Here is a 19,716-nt window from a genome sequence, read left to right on the forward strand (position 1 = left end):
TTCTCTGCAGGTGTATGAATGGATAATGTCGTGGAAGTTTTCTGCACAGCGGGTTCATCTGCGATTCAGCAGTGACAGTGAGAATGTAGAATGCTCTTCCCATCCTTGCTGCTGCTCTACCGACTGGTCACGGATGTTGATTAGCTGGCTGGGTGATGACAAGGAGTTGATGGTAGGCAGTTGGGTCAAGTTGGCGGGGCTGAGAGGCGTGCTGCTCCTGAAGGGCCTGCTGATCTTGAAGGGGGTGTTTGATCCCAAAGTGTGCGTTGCTCCTCCTAGGATCATCACATCAACCAATGAAAAATTAGGTCACTGATTAGGGCAGGTTGGCTGGTCCAGGTCCCTTTTCCCCAGCCTTACGTCATCATTCTTAGCCACGAGAAGCAGTCAGTACCATAAAACTAAGACTCAAAAAGAAGCGAAAAACTCCAAGTAAGGTGGAGAAGTCATCAGTATCTGTACAGTACACTGTTACTCGAACAAAAATACACTAACGGCAAACGGCGCAACATCTTTACCGTGAGCTACACCAGCTATACCAGCAGGAGTACCAGTGGCAATTCCGGTCATAAAATTTACATGAGATGTTTGTTATGTTTGTTCCACAGGGAGATAATATCACACCAGTTTTTCTTAGTATTTATGACTGCATAAATTTCATTCAGCCCTTCTCTAATAACAATGAAAAGTATTTTTCAGAATAACAAATACCACACCTAAAACCGTGAAAGCTTCTAATGTAGTTGAGTTCAACAAGAATTTCCTCTGAGGACACATCTGTCCTAGAAATTTAGGTGTGTATAATACACACACACATATATATACATATACATACATATAAATATATATATATATATATATATATATATATATATATATATATATATATATATATATATATATATATATATATATATATATATATATGTGTGTGTGTGTGTGTAACGATGCAGATGCACTGTTATAGCGTTTCCAAAAGTATCTTTGCCTAGATACCAAGAGAAATAAAAGAGTATTTTGGTACTAAATAAATATTCATATTGTATTTACTAGGCCAGCATCGGTGGTTAGACTTCGAATTTCTTCATAATTCCTTCGGGAGAAGTTTTGGCTGAAAGGCAGCTGAGAATACCACTTTCTCTTCATTCATGATGTTTCATGAGGAATAATCTTTGACATTTCATACTCGTCTCCTACTACAGGTAAATGAACAGAGACCCCGTACAGTCATTGATAGAAACACTGTTACATGCCAGAGGCCTGGAGGGCGAACGAAAATATCTGGCACATGGTAATAGCTGAGGCATAGGGCCCCTGGCATTTTTCTAGTATTACAAAAAGTCGGGTCCTGCCAATCAGGTGAAGGCCAGGGTGTCAAAAAACCAGAGGGCCACACTACCTGAGGGAATGAGATTCCTTACAAGACCAAGATGTATCTGGACCGACCCATCGATTTAACCGCAAGGAGACTGAGGGGAGGTCCCAACGACTCGTCGACTTCGTCTCTTCTTAAGCCGTAAATACTTTTGCTTTCCGTTATGATCTGTTTTCAATTGTGTTATGGCCATGGCGCCCGAAGTTCCAAAGACAATGGCGATGTGCTAGTCTCAGGTTTATGCAAGTCATGCCCGTCAGCTATTACGCTAGTAAAACTCCTGATGTGCAAAGGTCCAGGAATTAGGAAAATATCTTGTGTTGAAAGACATTTAAGTTGACACTGTAAAATCCATCTTCTTTATTGTTATATTATTCATGATCAAAGTTAACGTTTGTCTCATATTCAATATCTCCGTCATTTTAAGTCACAGTTCTGAATTTTACAAGGGATTCTTGTTATTCATCTGTGCATGATTAAAGATTCTCAGAGAGCACAGCTTGCATTATACAATCTTTTCAAATGTCACTCATTCAAGATTAACCGAAAAATGACAATAGGATCTAGCTGAATAGTGTATCTAAAAAATGGTTCTAGTGACGATGTCTTAAAAATGATAAAACTCAAGCTGATATTTTTGGAGGATATTATATATCTATATTTCACTTACAGGCATCTTACTGAGTCTGCGCGCATGACGAACGGTGCAATGATCTTATCGCCACTGATTAGCCAGAAAGGAAGAAATTAGATTAACTGCTAGTAATTATCAACACGTGAACAGATCATTGCATTAACTGCCAATCAAAACCGCATCAAAAACTAAGAACTGAACAATGAATATATTGTAGGTCTCAGCTGTGTTTGATTTTACATTAAAGTAGCTGGAAAGGGACTTAAATGTATTTGGAAGAAAATCTCTCAAGCACTTTTTATTCAGAGGTACAGCATTACCTAAAAGTTCACTATCAACCTAAAGTTTTTCCAGGTTGCGCAACAGACCTACGTGGTATCTTGCCCAAAATTAAACTAATTGATATTTATGTCTCACTGGTGCTCATACGCCACTTTTAATTACATAGTTATTTGTCACCTATTTTGTTATATAACGAATGTGGGTTCTTCTGGTTACCTAACGTACAGACGCACATTTTTTTTTTTTGCGTCTTTGTTTCCTTTCTGCTCCATATAGTGTGCTGAATTCAGTTCTTCAAATTTTGCCCTTTAACACGAAATGTTATGTCTTGCAATCACTTCCGCTCCCCTTTTTCATTATATTTTTCTTTCTTTATTTTAACTTCTATGCAATATAAGTTCCTTACAGTAATTTCGAGTTACCATTCTGTTATCCACTATTTTCTTGTTTGTCTGTTTATTATTCTGTCCATTGATTCATATGAACTTTGTATCATAGGGCCTAAACGAAATTTTCGTAAAAAAGAAAGTACAAAGTCCATGAATCATAGAGCAAACGTAACAGAATAATAAAGAAATGGTAATAAAAAATGGAGAAAAACTAAGACTGATACAGCGATTCTTTACTAAAAGATTCTAGCTCTGAAATAAATCGTGGTTGTGTAGATGAGTTCAGACTGAGGTAAAAAAAAAAAACCTACGTCTTGCCCCTTTATCTTTTCACTTTTCCTTTTGCGTATTTTACCTCCACTCTCATTCATATTACAGTTACAACACCGGTATATTTGCATTTTTACCAATTTTGGCTAACGCATGTGCCCACAAGACACAATATTCTAAGGGAGGTGATTTCCCAAACTTCTCTCCAAACCTAATTTCAGTAACCGGCAACTTTCATCTATAATTCTTAGCTGCAATTTTTTTTCTGGGCACAGAAGCAGGTCTAGTTCATTGTTTTGAGACGCCATGCCCTTGTGGAGGCGAAGGAAAGATACCACCACCCATGCTATGTGTATTGAAAATGCAGGGGAGAGGTGTGACAAATCCAGCGTTTCCATTGCAGGTTGCGAATCGGTACTACCCAAGTCTAGCAGTTTCACTGCGCCCAGCGACGTAGTCCAACTCAAAGGATCTTGTTCCTCCAATGACATGGGTCAGTGGACGACCCAACATTAGTTCCTCAAGAAACTGTTGAATTTCTTCATACCAGTCGCAGAGCTGAAATGTCATCGTCCAAAGGTATCCTATGCTGCCATTTTTCATATCTTTCATTGGTACCCTTAGCGCCTGTATATACCTCAAAAATTAGAGCGTATAACTCGCTCTGCAGACTATCGGCATCCACATTCTGTTGAGGTGCCACCTTGTCACTCTACCAAGTAACACAAGCCTTTCATTCTTCCTGGACGTATTATTTATACCGATACAGTAAATTTAAAAGCTCCTTGAAGCATCATGCATCAGCGCCTTAGTTTTTCGACTTGTAGCCTACGCATTTATCTATATGTTTGATTTATCTTTATTATTATGCATTTATTTTCTTCTCTCCGCTGTCACTTACTGTATGTCACACACCGGTATAATTTTAGACTTGTATTCTGTAAGAATGCGTGATAATTTCGAATAATAAAAAAAACAATAAAACAACAATTATAACAATAACAATACTAAATTATCTATCTCCTTCAAGGGTATAAAAGATGAAAATTGGCGTTCCTCATATAGCTTTACATGTATATATATATATATATATATATATATATATATATATATATATATATATATATATATATATATATATATATATATATATATATATATATACTGGGTGTTTCGAAATTAGAGGGGCCCCCCTCCACAGAACAAATGGAAAGTTATGAAGTTTTCTGCTATAGCCTATCTCCAAGTACATTATTTTAAGTTTCTATTAAGCTATTTTTCATTTTACATTTCTTGTATTTTCAGACTGAGTGACAGAGTTAGATACAGCCATGGCTAACGACTCGGAGGAAATCAGATGGGTTGACCGAATCTGGGCCATAATCTTCAGAGAGGTCAGGGATGCTAGCGCATCCTTCATTTCATGTTCCTGGATAGCTAAATGCATTAAAAGAGATGAATCCCTTGTTAAAAGAAACTGGAACAAAAATCCATATGACAGTCATTGCAAAAAGAGTGAGAATCTTGGAAGGCCTGAAGTCCTTTCTCAGGGGTCAAAAGACATCATAGCTGAGGCAGTGGGTAGACCAAGAAAGTCTTTACGTAAATTGGCGCTTGAACTAGAAACAAAAAGGGGAAAGAAGAGAAGCTATAGTGCTGTATATCGTGAGCTGAAAAAATCTGGTATCAAGCCATTTAATGTTATCAGCAAGCCCAACATCACTCAGCAACAGAGAGAAGACCGTGCATGGTTTTGTGGTTCATTTCTTAAAGACTGGGATGAAGCTGACTTTCTCCATGTTGTCACATCAGATGAATTCTTCATTTACACAGTCAGGAAACCAAATCATAAAAATGACGTCAATTGGGCTGCAAAATTTGGATGATATCAGCGATGACGTGCGCTATCGCCAAGTTGTGAAATTTCCTGAATGTTTGGGAATTTTTCTCTGTTTCACAGCCAAACGGATAATGTGGATCATCAAAGAAAAAGGACAGTCATGGAATGGCCAATACTTCAGAGAAACTGTGCCTACTGGTGGAGTATTTCCTTTCCTCAAAGATCCTGAAAATGTGTTATCTGTTGAAGAAGTCACATTTTTGCATGATAAGGCACCATGTTTCAAGGCTCTTCAGACACAGGAGCTGCTTCGAAACAGTGGTATCGATTTCTTCTCGTCAAGTGAATTTCCAGGTAACTCCCCTGACCTTAATGTGTGTGAAAACATTGGTAGTATCTTAAAGGATCGTGTTGAAGCACACACAGTGAACTATGATGGTATACCAAGCCTCGATGACCTGTGAAGAGAGGTGACCAAAGTGCTCAGGGAAATGGAGTTTGAGTCTCAGCTTTTTTGCAATTTGCTGAAACCATACCCCTCAAGAAGGCAGGCTGTGGTACAGGCAGATGGAGGCCACACAAAATATTAAATACTCAGAGAGAAACTTAAATAAATACCTGTTCTGAATTACTTTTGTTTTTGTCCATATCAATTTTAGTTTATGCTGTAGAGGAGGGCTCTAATTTCAAAAACACCCTGTATGTATGTATATATATATATATATATATATATATATATATATATATATATATATATATATATATATATATATATATATATATATATATATATATATATATATATATATATAATTATATAATATATATATATATATAATATACGAGTATATACATATATATATATCAATAGTTTTTATTTTCATTCAGTATACAATTAACGAGCTTTTTACTCTGCTTGCATAAATTCGGCAATGCAATATCTATATGGTTAAAATTCCAGCATATGTGAATCAAATATACAACTAACATGAATTAGATACTACTAGCATGCAAATTTACAACTACACACATTTTACATTTTTTCTATTCACGAAACATCAGAAAGTACGAGAAAAAAATATAAACTTCCAAGATGGAAAATGCTCAACATACAAAGGGCAAAAACGAACGGCGAGAGAGGCAGACAAAAGGGAAGGAGGGCCAGCAGAGAGAGAACTGTGGGTGGGGGATGTTCTAGACGGATTCGGGTAGCTTACTACCCCCGCATTGCAGCAGGTGGGATCTAGCTTTGCCTCTGAAGAAAATCGTTAGCCGAGTTGTTGTTGCTAAACTAGGACGACATGCAACTCGGCATTCTCTACTCCAGCCCTCCTTCATGCTGTTCACATACACAACAAACTCACAGACAAATAGCCACAGAGTGATGTTCTACTTTCCTCCGGAGAAACTGGCGTCAGGGTTGCCAACCTAAGAGACAGGTACATCGAGTCTTTTTCCCAGAGAAACTAATCGTTCTAATACACGGTTTTCCCGACACGCCAACCATTAGCTTCGATCCGGCTGTCGAAAAGAAGGACGCACCCGAACACATGATCAGAATTCCCGTAGCACTTGAACTTACGTAAATGGTCTATCCAAAATGAACTGAACTTTCACGATCAAAAACTCTAGTTGTGTTAATTACGTATGTCTCCACTGACTAAGAGTCTAAGGATTTTACCTGAATGGAATTTACCTACTAGGAGAGAGAGAGAGAGAGAGAGAGAGAGAGAGAGAGAGAGAGAGAGAGAGAGAGAGAGTTCCATTGCCAGATTACATCACTTTTGACAGTAGGACTTTTACATGACGTCAATCTGTCAATCTAAAAACGGCAGGGCTCATAAGATACATTAGTAAGCGTGAGAATTCTCAATTCATCCTAATTTGAAATCCTAACATATTTCAAAAGATTATAATTATTTTAACAATTCAAAGCATAAACATTTCATTTGTTCATTACTGGTTGCAAACGGAATCAGACCTGGAAAATAATGTAATATCCCAACTCTTGAAAAGACAATTCATAATGACACAAAACAGTCACTTTAAACATTTTCCATTCAGCAGCTATGATTTAAATGACGATGGTTATTCACTAGAGCTATGCAATTCATAGATTCGCTTCCTACAGCAAGTTGTGGATTTACATTGTATAATGGTCTCCAAATAAGCATTTCATTGCACATAAACAAGTGCTTCTGTTACCACACTTTTTGGAGTGAACACACTTCCAAGGAATGAGAAACAATACCATCACACCTGGATTGCTTTTAGCTAAGATACTATGAACAAATGCTTTCAGTTAAAAATCTATCACTAAATGCCACCAGTAAAAGTTCTACAACCCAATGTTGTAAGTGAAAATTCCATCATGTAACGCCGCCACTTTAAAAAGTGTCACCCGATGTAGTCAGGTAAAAATGTATCACCGATGCTGTTAATTAAAAATCTATCGACTTTTGCTTTTAGCTCAAAATATCTTAATTAATGCTGCCAACTAAGTCTATCAGGTAAAAATGTACCAACTAGGCCTGTCCGGTAGAACTCTATCACCTAAAACTTATCACCAAATGTTATCACCTAAAGATGTATTCCCTAATACCATCATTTACAAATCTCTCAGCTAAAGCCGTCAGTTAAATATCTAACACTTAATGCTTTTAATAAAAAAAATCTATCAGCTAATACTGTCCGGAAACAGGGCACTGTTCGCTGTCTTTCCTATACTAGTAACTATGATTTAACCATCCATGAAAGATACCTTACGCTGTCATTGTCTATAACTTCTATTTCAACAGAGGACTTCCATTGGTGCACTTGAAATCTCTCTCTCTCTCTCTCTCTCTCTCTCTCTCTCTCTCTCTCTCTCTCTCTCGGAATCTCTGTTTGTGCCTATGTTGAATGGTAATAACAACACCAGCTAACTCAAGACAGAGCCATGCCATCCCAGCATCCCTACTACATTCTCCAGAAATGTGCAGTCGACTCCCAATGCCCAGAATGATCAAATGTGCAACCCTCGAAAGCACATGGTGAGCAAAGCTTCTTGATTAAGGGGCCTTCAAAAAACTAAATACCCTGCACTTTCACTCTCCCTAAATCATAAACATACATCTTAACAGGTAAAAATAATACATTCTATTTAAAAAAATAATAATAAACACACCTCATTAGCCAAAAATTCACAAAAAACCGTTTTTTAATAAAGCAATACGCACACAACTAATGAGAATTTCCTGACGACGAAACATCGTCAAATGTCCAGTAAGTAAAATAAAGGCAGCATTTACCAAACAGAAATATCCAGATAAATCCGAATTACAACCACTGGTTACAACAGATTCAAACAGGACCGCTGGCGACACAGACTATACTGTACAACTTATGAGCATGTTTCTTTCCTATATCACTGTTTGTCTAGGGTTTAAACACAAGCTTTAACCAAAAACTTGTAACGTGACGGAATTGCAAGCACTATAAAACTGAAGAACCACCACAGCATACGGAGTAATTTTTTTCCCTTGGAAGGGCGGTGAGTCGTAAGTTATAAAGCTGCGCATTTAAATAAAGGTAAAGAAGGGAGACTCGGGAAAGCTGATACAATTTGGATCGTACCGTTTAAAACCGATTCAAGTCAAGGTACTGAAATATGGGTATATGAAACCATAGATTTTGAGATTAAATTTTAGCACTAAATCGGTGGCAACAGACAATTTACACCGTAAATACACACACATATATATACATATACATATACATATACACATACTTTTGTAATTACTTTCAAATTATCGCAAGAGAAAGGTTCATTAGTAAGAGAGAGAGAGAGTTGATGACTGGTTTATTGATACTGCTGAGTACTGCTCACTGTAGCAAACAAAGGCAAGTCACGAAACGTCACCGCATGAATCCTGATTTTCTACTGCAGCATGAGCGGCATTTTGTCAGAATCAATAAGCTTCGGGCATTGAAGAAGATGTCTGTTGGCAAAACATGAGGAACCCGTAACGGAATATGGATCTTGATTTGATAGGAGCGCTAACAAAAAGCCGTCTGAAGTACGAACACTTTGTACCCAGCGAATAAAAGGTGTCAAGTTGCGTTCCAAAATCTTAAGCTCACTCTCTCATAGCACTGCCACAGCGTAATGACTTATGAGACCAAACCTCAAATCCTTCATGGTGACTTTCCCACTAGAAATTTTAAACTCCCATTTGCAGCAAATTCGTGACAAAGGTAACTTGCAGTAAATTCATGATAAAGGTAACTTTTGAAATTAAGGAAGACTTCTTACTGTCTAGTAATGTAACGTCATTACCCGAAATCCGTACGCCTGAAGTCGCTTGCTAAGTTGGAATTTTTGTTTGCTCCAAATACATACATACATACACACACACATATATATATATATGTATATATATATGCATGTAACAGATATTTAGGGCACACTGGTAATCGATAACTTTAATTTTTTATTCGTTCAAGGTAATGCATTTTTTTGTTTCCTTTCAGGATGTAACTAGAAACGCAGTGGTCCACGCACGAGCATGGCAGTTCCTTGGACCTAGTACTATATTTACTGATTTCTCTGGCCTTGCAACCAGTATGATTGGTTGTTCAGTAAAGACTTCTAATTTCCCTAGTAATCAAAACTGAGCAGGCTGCTTCTGATGCAGCATGCTCCTGCACGACAGGCCTATTATGCAATCTCAAGTAGACTGGAATGGCACTTTCAGTGATCTGCTGCACATAAACAATTAAACCTACATAGAAATTACACTCAACTACTGTGGTTCAGAAAGGTAATACTTCAGCAGAAAATTATTGCAATGGCAATAAACGAAACCCTCCTAGATACAACAAAGCAACATCAACAGATGGCCATTCAAATCTGCACATCTACCGTGCAGTCAACATCATCTTTTCTCCTTAAGATCGATGGCTGTATCCTTCATGGTCCTAAATGAAAACCAACCATTTTGGATGATATACTTAACAGTAAACAGTCACGAAAAACTGACTCTGCACCAGTCTTAATTTCCTAATACTAAACTGACTAGTTTAACTTATTGGTCCCAAAAAATTAAGTCTTGTATATGACCTTCGTCATTGCTGAGATGGAAAACCAAATGCTATTTTTTCTTTGTTCCCTTGCGAAGACTGCTGATCACTATCTCCTATGTTGCATTAATTCTCTCAAGCTAGTATGAAGGGGTTCTTTTTGTACGTGAAAAACTGGTAACGTTACTTCATTAGAAAAGCGTGGCAGTAGTAGCTCTTGCCCTACCAATCACAACTCAATTTTTGTGCATGTCTCTCGGGCCGGGTATTCACGACCAGGTTTATCTGTCAGTTCACCCGAGCCTGTAAGACTGATGAGAGTTCACATGAAAAAAGATGAAATGTTCCTCGGACCGTCAACTCAAAGTCAGTGTCCTCAGTTCTCACCTTGCTTTCATCGTGGCAATACTATCTGGTACCGATGGAAACTCCGCTGGCTAATGAGGAGGTGGGGTTATATAGGCTAGTTGCTGCAGCAATTCACTTAACATTATTAAAGAAACAAAAATGAATAAAACAGTATGGTCTAAATATTGCTTATTAAAGAGAGATGTCTATTCTTATATAATATTCATGAATGAGTTAAATTAGAACCTGGGGGTTGGTTCAGTTATTTACGAAATGGAACGTGAGGCCTACTTTCATTAATAATACCTTTCATAAAAAGGCAGGACACTTGCCTAGGCCTATACCAAGTTGTCTGTAACACACGGAAATGTTTGTTTACATTTTTTATTATATGATTCTGACTCAAACCGGCCTACATATAGTGCTCCAGGGTCTAACAATGAAATGAATTAGGCCTACACATAGTTCATTCATATTCTTGTCTGAGCAACGAAGATCCTTCCTCCGGGAAAACTTACAATGAACTGTCACAAAACCGTTGCTTGCCCGTCCACAGTCCACACATGCAATCGACTGTCAGTCGGTCAGTTCATCTAGCTTCACCTGTTCTGGTGAGTGGACTGACTCCGCCCATAAAACTGTCGTCTGCACGTAAGGCCGGGTATTCACGATCAGGTTTACCTGTCAGTTCACCCACGACCGTTCGACGGATGAGGGTCCAAACGTAGAGTAGAACTGTCAGTCGGACAGTCAACTCGATGTCATTGTCATCGCTCTCAGTTCCCGCCTAGCCTTCATCGTGGCAACACTATATGGCCGCGATGGAAACCCCGATGGCTGATAAGGTGCTGGAGCTACATACACTAGATGCGGCGGCAATATATACAAAAATATGAAAGAAGCAAAAAGACGTAACAGACTATGGTATTCTCATACAATATTAATGAATAAGGTTAAACGGGGGTTGGTTCAGTTATTTATGAAATGGACCGTGAAGCCTACATTCACTAGAAACACCTTTCATAAAAAGGCAGGGCACTGGCCAAAGCCTATACCAAATTGTCTGTCACATGGAAATATTTTTTTAAATTTTTTTATCATAAGAGTTGGCCTCACAATGGTCTACAAATAGCACCGCAGGGTCTAAAAGTGAAATGAATTAGGCCTATACAGTTTATTCATATTCTGGTCCGAGCGGCTGAGATCCTTCCCGCCGAAATCCGGCGGCGAACTGTCATAAAATCGTTGCTTACCCATCCACACATGCGATCACCTGCCAGTCGGTCGGAAGAACTTTAGGTATGATTCCATCAGTTCATCCGTTCGCGAGTGGACTGACAGGCAAAGCTGATCGTGAATGCCCGGCCTAATTAGTTTTAACACCAGATTCGATGAACTGAAAGGTAAATTTGATAGTGAATACCCGGCCTTATCGGCCCTATGTAAGAGCAAGGGATTTCACGCACATGCTCCGCGGATAAAGTTTCCTATTGTGAACGTGTTTAGTCCTAAGTACTGCCTTACCCAGTATTGCAAGTTATCCTCATGGTTAGTGTCGAATCCTGTTTACCTAGTGTAATACGATATGATTTCGAATTCACTTTGGTTTTATGTACAGCCCTCCACAGGGATGATTCCCTCTCTGGCGGATCCTTGTACGTCTTCAAAATAAGGTGCTTCTTATATTTTAAAATACTCTTTTACCGTTTTCTCGTCAGTATCGTAGCTCCTGCAGAATTGGAGAGTCTTCGAGTTTTTTTTAATTTGCTTTCTTCTTCTATGATCTTCACTTCAGGTGGTATGTTAAGCCTAGATACTCATATGCTTTATATTCTGGCGCTTATATGTTTCTTACGTTTATATCTTACTGTCTCATCAATAAGCTAAAATGGCCTAGACATAAGAGTATCTCCTATCATTGACCTACATCCATAAAAAGTCGGCGATCATGTCACACAAAGTAACAACGCATCTCTTGACCAATTCAAGTAAATATAGCTAGCAGTATCAACTTTGTCATAAACATACAACTGCCATCAACTTCAAAGAGGCGCCGACAAGAGCATCAAGAACTCACGGCGAAAGAAGCAGATGGCACAAAAGTAGTAGGCTACCCTAACGCAGAACGTAGCTCGAAACAACCCGCTATCCGGATGGGCTTGGTCATGGCCAAGGCACCTTACACAAGTCATCAACAGAAAAAGTAGGCTTGGACAAGGTACGACAACCAAATTCTGGTAATTTAGTTTCTCACATAAAGTTCCTACTATCCTATAAAACAACCGTACACAGCACTAGGGTGCATCACGGTCAAGCTCATTGGTGGGGAGGAGGATTAGGAATAACTTAGAATTTATGCATCCCAATTTGCAGCCAGTTAGAAAAGAAAGGTTACAACCAACTGGGAAATCTTCCGAAAGTACGGTTTATCACTCCGCCATTTGTAAGGTAACACCGTACATCCGAGAAATTGTTTTTAGGATAGATTGTAAGAAAGACAGGTAAATTATATTATGAACTGAAAGTTCATGGAAACATTGTAAAACATGATGGTCATCAGCTGCAAAAATTATGTACAAACCATACACGTACTAGGATTCAAATTCCTCAGAGTTGATTAAGACAACGTAGAACGTTACTCACCAACCAGTTCAACCACCAACTTCAGAGTAACTGGAGGGGGGAGGGAAGAGGAGGCCGGCCGGGGCCGGGACTTCTGGATATCTCATATGTAAATGCAGGAGATTTGGGTAACGCGGGAGGTCTTGTCCTGTAAATGCGTTTACTTCTAAGTATTGTCTTATGCAGAATTACGGATGTTATTTTCATGTTTAACATCAAATTCTATTTGAGCTACCTCACAGGGTATAATTCTGTTGGTTATATCTGTTGTGGTGGAATATTATTCCTCGTTTTGCAGCCCAGCGCCTCTTCGTCGTTCATGGCACCTGTAATTTGTGCCAGGTATCACTTTTATCATGCGTTATGGATTGGCTACGATCACAATAATATAGGCTAATTTGCTGATATGTTTTGTATTATGTCGATAATAGTTTTCGTACATTTATATCTTAACCTTGCTACAATGTAAGGCTTACCGGTAATAAGCATATACTGTAAAAAGGAAAGATCATCTCGTATCAACATCCAAGATATTTCAGTGGATCATGGAACACGAAGTAACAACACATCTCTTTATCATTTCAGGTAAATATTGCAAGAAGTATTAACCATGGTATTTGACAAAATATTCGAACAGCATACAGTTTGGCTTTCACAAGGATCTTAGTGCTCTGTGTCTGTGATACACTTCTGGCCTCGAAATTCGTGTGACTGGTAGGGACTAGGCCTGTCTACAATACACACGTACATAGATGTAAGTCAAATGATGTTATTGCCATGTTGTTTCAGAAAACATAAGCATGTTAAGCTGTCATTTAGATAACAAGCCCGTTCACATTCATTACTTCTTCGGAATGCAGCCAAGCATCATCCGCTGTATAGCAGTTAGGAACTAAAATTGGGATGTGGGCATTGACGTCTCCTGTGATGGGTGTTGAAAATGAACAAGTAAGGATATAGTAAGCGACTTCCGTATTTATTCGTACTTGGTTGATTGTATGAATTAATAAATGTGAAAGCATTAAGGCTTCCAGGGTAAAGCTTTATGGCTGATGTTTGAAAATCAGGGTAATATATTGTTATTTTGAAGTAGATTTCTATTTTATGTATGTACGTAGGTTGCAGTTCCCAGGACTGTTATTTTCTTCATGGTTTGAGAAAAATGCCAGAATAAAATCTACAGTTGAAGGAATTGTGCGATTTATATGTCGACGTAGACAGCAAGTGGATGATGCTTTTGAGGGAGACAGGATTTCTCCAAGAAGCGTTCGGGTTCCAAGTCCGTAACATGCAAGTGAGTGATATAACCACTGAAGGTAGGCCTATTAAATAAGAGTGGTCAGGTCTGTGGTGATTTTTTTAAGTGCATGTTTTACAATTGGAGTTTGTTGTAACTTGGATTATGTCTTATATCAATTTCATTTTGATAAGTTTCACTTCTTTTTTAATGTGATTTTTCCCCATTTTGTCTCTAATAGATTAGATAGGTATCTTTCTCGACATTATATTACCTGGTTAATGCACTTACAGCCACTTTCTTGTGAATTCAAGTTAGTTTCAGATTTTTATTTGCTTCAGGTAAAATTCTGATTAATTAAAGCTTCCTTGATTATACTGTATTTTTCATTTTTCTGCATGTTTCACTGAAACTTGCGACAGCCACAGGTTTGGTCACGCCTTTTAGTTTGTGATTGTATTTAGTGGAGTTCCTCTGTGGTTCCCATAACTAGTAATGGGGTCATTGTGTGCATCTCCCAGTGTGAAAGAATGAATAATGAAAATTAGGCGATAAAGCCAAACACTGGCACACATTCTGCCTTTAATGCTTAGGAATGTGAAAAGGGAAAGTTGGAGTGGTTGGAAAGCAAGATAAGGGGATCCAGAAAATAAGTGGTTTATGAAATTTTGGCTGTCAAGCCAAGCACTGGGGGATTTTCGGACATTCGATGTTTGAGACAGTAAAAAGTTGTTGGAGCGGTCGGACAGCAAAGTAAAGAAATCCGGAAAATAAAGGAAATGAAGTACAAAGATCTTAAGACGGAGTGGAGAAACCCCCCACAGTTAGACGTAACAATTAGAGGTTTAGACAGTAAGACTGAGGAAAGAAACCCAGAATAGAGGGAAAGTAAAAAAAAGAGAAAAACTCCTTGAAGATATTCTACTTTATTTTCAGCTGAAGGCTGCTGGATATTTTTCTCTGTTAGTGCGAGGTTTAATATTGAGTGGAGTTGTAGATTTGAGAGACTGATCTGTATTGCTTTAATCAGTATGTTGCTGCTTTGTAGGGGAGTGTCATTCTAATAATGCAGTCATATTTATTGTCTTTTAAGTAATCTTGCAGTTGGGTGTTATAATTATGATTGGTTATTTCCAGTTCTTCAAATTTTTTTACTTTCCATTTGTTCCATTTTTGGTTTAGGCACCATTTTGGCTTGGGTCAAGTGGATTTTTCTTTGGATCAGGGGTCATACTGTCAACTCTAGTTTAGCTTCTTTTGCTGCCATATCTGTTCTTGACATCAGCAGCTTTCAATTCTGTATTATATACGTAGAAATAACTTCCTATGGACCTTGAATGATGTCCAAGTCGGCAGTTTCCGCATTTGCTTTCATGCTAACTGGTGTTGATGAAATTCCTTCCTTAATAATTTTAATAGGCTGGCATAGGGTGGAGACTTGGGGCAAGACATCAGTGCGATTGAAATATCGAGATGGAAGGAAAGTAATAAAAGCCAAGCACTGAAGATGAGTCATTCTGCGCTGCAGTGAAAACTTGATGAAGTGAAGTCACGAAAGATTAAATGAAATCAATAAAAAAAATATTTCGGTAAACATAGTACTGATTCAGTAAAGGATCAAATTTCCATACAGCAATTGCGTGTAAGATATGTAAATCAGTGATACAAAAATTACTGTAACTAATATAAATTTAATTTTAACCTTAAAATTAAGTCATACTGTACTGTCATAGATTACTATAAAACCAAATGAATTAAAATTGTAAAAACCGACGTCGTGGAAATATCCATAATATTAACATCTATTAGGTCTCCAGTACTTTTGTCAGTCATGTCTCGGGCGTGCTACAGTATATCCACGGCAGTCTATTAACGTATGTTCAGCAGAGAGAGGAGGATCATATGGCCACAGACTAGTGCAGGTACCCCATCTAAAAGGAACCCATGGGTCAAACGAGTATGACCAATTTACAGTCAGGTCAGGATAACTTTATATACCAAGCTCCCCTCTCTCATTTTATTTCCAAGATCGTGGTCAGGTCGGCAACGTGACCTCGCACTGATACTCCGGATGTGGGTTCGAATCCAGAATCCAGCTACCGGACACCAGAATTTTCTTAAAATTTTTTGCACCTGTTAAAGCTTTGTAGTGACAGCGTACCCAAAAAAAATGTGAAGAATCCAAGAAGTTAAGAGGACATAGTGGCTATTACCCGGAGGTTTAAGCAGGAAGTTTGTTTGCTGCACAAACTACTGGCATCATTACATGTAGCCTGTGAAAATGTTAAAAAAGGCACGCCAAATTGTGAGACTTTAACCTGCAAAGTGTTGTGTAGTTTTACATACCGTACTCACTTCTAATATAGTGCCTTGCTCTTTTAATTCAATATACAAAGCTGGACAATGTTGGATTGCCTCCTTTCATTTCACATCAAGGTTTTGGCTGGCGCAAAATGGCAATCTACTAACCTCTTAATTGTTGGTGCATGAAGTGAGGTAACCAAAAATTGCGGTCCAATAGCACAGTCACCTCACGTGGGTTTCAAGCCGTACACAGTTGAAGGTGAGCTTAATGAAGGTCATAAGCCCAGCCTTTTCCTAAAACCATGTACTGTAGCAATATATTCATGAAACATTTATCGACTTCAACCCTATTACTAGAGCACTCATTAGATAATCTTGTTTTTGAAAACATTTCAACATTCTTATAATTAATATACACTAAAGTAATTCATAGTTACCTTTGTGGTTCCATCTCAATGTTACCACATGGAATATGCCATAGTACCTTAGTGACAGATTTAAGTGCACAGATAAACAAATGGTTTTAAATCTTGACCCAGACATAGGGCAAAAACTACTTCCTAATCTGAGGACATTTTACAAAGTGCACATAGCAACTTAAAATCCAAGTACTGTCAGATGACCATTACTAAAGTTACCTCTCTTTTACCACTACCTTCAATCTCACGTCGTAAGGAAGCCTCAATTAATTTCCAATTTAAAGACTGATCCACATACAAGAAGAGCACTGAAGTACAAAATATTAACAAGTCACCTATTCTTGGAATAAAATGTAGATCAACAGCCTACCAAATATTTTTCATGTAAGTTTATTCTTTTTACTGTGTGTGCATTGTAATAAATACTTCAACCAAGAAATTGGCTTTCATTCATGTTCACCAAGGACACGAGAGAAATATTTTATATTAAAAGGATTTCCCATGCACATCAAACATCACTGTTACTCTGCATATACTTCAGATATATAAAAGGGCAATAAAAACAGTGCTTGGTTTACAAAAACATTGTTTACTTTGTACAATTCCTATACAAAAACTAATACATGATTTTGTCAAGAATTAATCACAAAAAGCATTGAGCAACGTGAATATTTTTTCTGAATGATGAAAATTTCGGTCCAGTCAAACAACAACTTTACAGAAATAAATATATAATTATTATATGTTATGAAGGGGTAAAGATGACTTGCATTCACTACTGATTTACCTGAGGAGGCAAGTGAATCAAAAACAATGCCATAGTCACAATAGACAAGTGGTAGTAGTAATGAGAAAAATGTACTTCATGGCCAATATATCTTCTCATAGAGAAGAAAAATGATTAATAGAGACTTCACCCACTCACAACTTCATGGTATAAGTACCACAAAACAATTAATTCTTTATACACTTTCTATAAGTATAAATGATATCCAAATACATAGAAAGGAAAGAGATGAATGAAGTTAAAATAAAAAGTAAATAGACATTATGTCACAACCACAGCCGCAGCAGCAGTGCAGCGCAGCAGCAGCAAAGGGCGATGGTGGCAACGCATCACAGCCGATGACCAGATGACCTCTCCTTTAAGTGTGGAGACACCACAGTGAGGAGTAGGTGGAAACTGAGGAGCAGCAGCAGCGTCAGGAGGAGGAGGAGGAGGCAGCAGCGGCAGCAGTTGGGGCATGGCAGCAACGACCCCCCCAACCAAGGCTCTCGGACCTCTTCAGTATATAAGTTTGAGAGTACTGGCAATCCATGGAGTAGTAGTAAGCCTGACATCCTGGTCAATTGAGATGCTATCCAAGGTGGTTGATGCAGGTGATGGGGGTGTGGGGGAGAGTGAGTGGCAGAGGACAGGTGGGGAGGACTAGGGAGGTATTAACCACCCGCATACTCTGGCATGTGTCTACAATGACGTGCCTATGTTATACTGTACTGTAATATTTTTTTTATTTTTATTTTTATTTTTTTTTGTAACTTGCAACTGCCTGCAATGGACCTGTACGGTACCACAAGAGACAAGACTATACACATTACACAACACTTCAGAGCAACCCCAACTAAGCAGACAAGAAGTAGAACACTACATGTAAAAGGCTGTGTTCGACCACCACCTGCACCCACCACCAGCATAGCTCTCCCCACCCTCCCCAAATGCCTGACCATTCCCAGAGCTGGTCCACACCACTCACTCCACCTAACCATGGGGAAGTTACTTTATTTTTTTATCATTGAAGTTAGTTTTCTATCAATCAAAAACATATAGTGTAATGTGAAAACCTTGGCCTTGTAAAATAAATGCTACAAGGAGGGAGCATAATAAGGTTAAGCAAGGTGGGAGGACATGACACCAGCTCATGTACGGTCAGGATGGCCAAGGTCAGGTCATGTCAGGTCAAATTGCCTACAATTGTCTGCCAGTACTACTGCCTTTGAGAGCTCCACCTACTGGGATCCAAGTCCTTTATGGGTACCTGCAAAAAGCATCCAAACACCACTGAGAAAAAACCAAGGGGGGAAAAATGTTTTATTAAGGGGCATTCCAATGGCATCAAACAACTATGCTTGAACATGAAGGCTGTATTTCACAAACCTTTATTGCATTTCTTTAAAATGCACAAATATAAAACAAATTCAAATAACAAGGAAAAGAGCCTTATCATTTAGCATATAAATTACAATATAGTAAATTACAAAAACCTGAATAAAGTCTACATGTAAACTACAAGTCTGAGGAGCAAAAAAACCACAACTTTCTTGACCAAGCCAAATTGTGGATGATGCCAACTAGACATGCCTTTATATTAGTACACCACATTCAAAAAGAAGAAAAGACAGGGATGGGAGTACGAGAAAGAAAACAAAAGAATATACAACACACCGTGTACAAAAAACATGTGCAGTGACTGAATACGGAGAAGTCTAGGTGGAGTGTTTCCCTGTCATAAAAAACTAAGTTATAAAATAAAATAAAAAATAACATAAATAAAAGCTCTTACTGCAAAACGAGAAGCAAATCTACATGCATGATAAAAGACATACAACAGCACAAACTCTAGTATTGGAAATCATCAAGGCAGCTACATAATATAAATCTATAAAAATATATAAATTTTTATATAGGCACAATATATAATATATATATATATATATATATATATATATATATATATATATATATATATATATATATATATATATATATATATATATATATATATATATATATATATATATATATATATATATATATATATATATATATATATAAATTATTTACTTTATAATTTAAATATGAGTATTTACAGTGACAATTTACATGTAAACTGGAATGATAAATGTAAAACATATATACTATAGTATATTCCAAATT

The 19,716-nt window shown here is 37.8% G+C and overlaps 1 protein-coding gene across 2 annotated transcripts in view; it reads right to left on the bottom strand.

The window, feature by feature from the left end:
• Positions 1-17,350: 17,350 nt before the first annotated feature.
• LOC136853284 (cyclin-T2-like) overlaps positions 17,351-19,716 on the bottom strand; it is a 50,390-nt gene continuing 48,024 nt past the window's right edge. For both annotated transcript variants that reach the window (XM_067128655.1, XM_067128648.1), the window contains one exon: positions 17,351-18,817. In XM_067128655.1, coding sequence (XP_066984756.1) covers positions 18,767-18,817 — 51 coding nt within the window. In that variant the 3' untranslated portion in view covers positions 17,351-18,766. The remainder of the gene's footprint in view (positions 18,818-19,716) is intronic.

The sequence above is a fragment of the Macrobrachium rosenbergii genome, chromosome 3 (genome assembly GCF_040412425.1).
Source record: "Macrobrachium rosenbergii isolate ZJJX-2024 chromosome 3, ASM4041242v1, whole genome shotgun sequence".
Lineage (NCBI taxonomy): Eukaryota > Metazoa > Arthropoda > Malacostraca > Decapoda > Palaemonidae > Macrobrachium > Macrobrachium rosenbergii.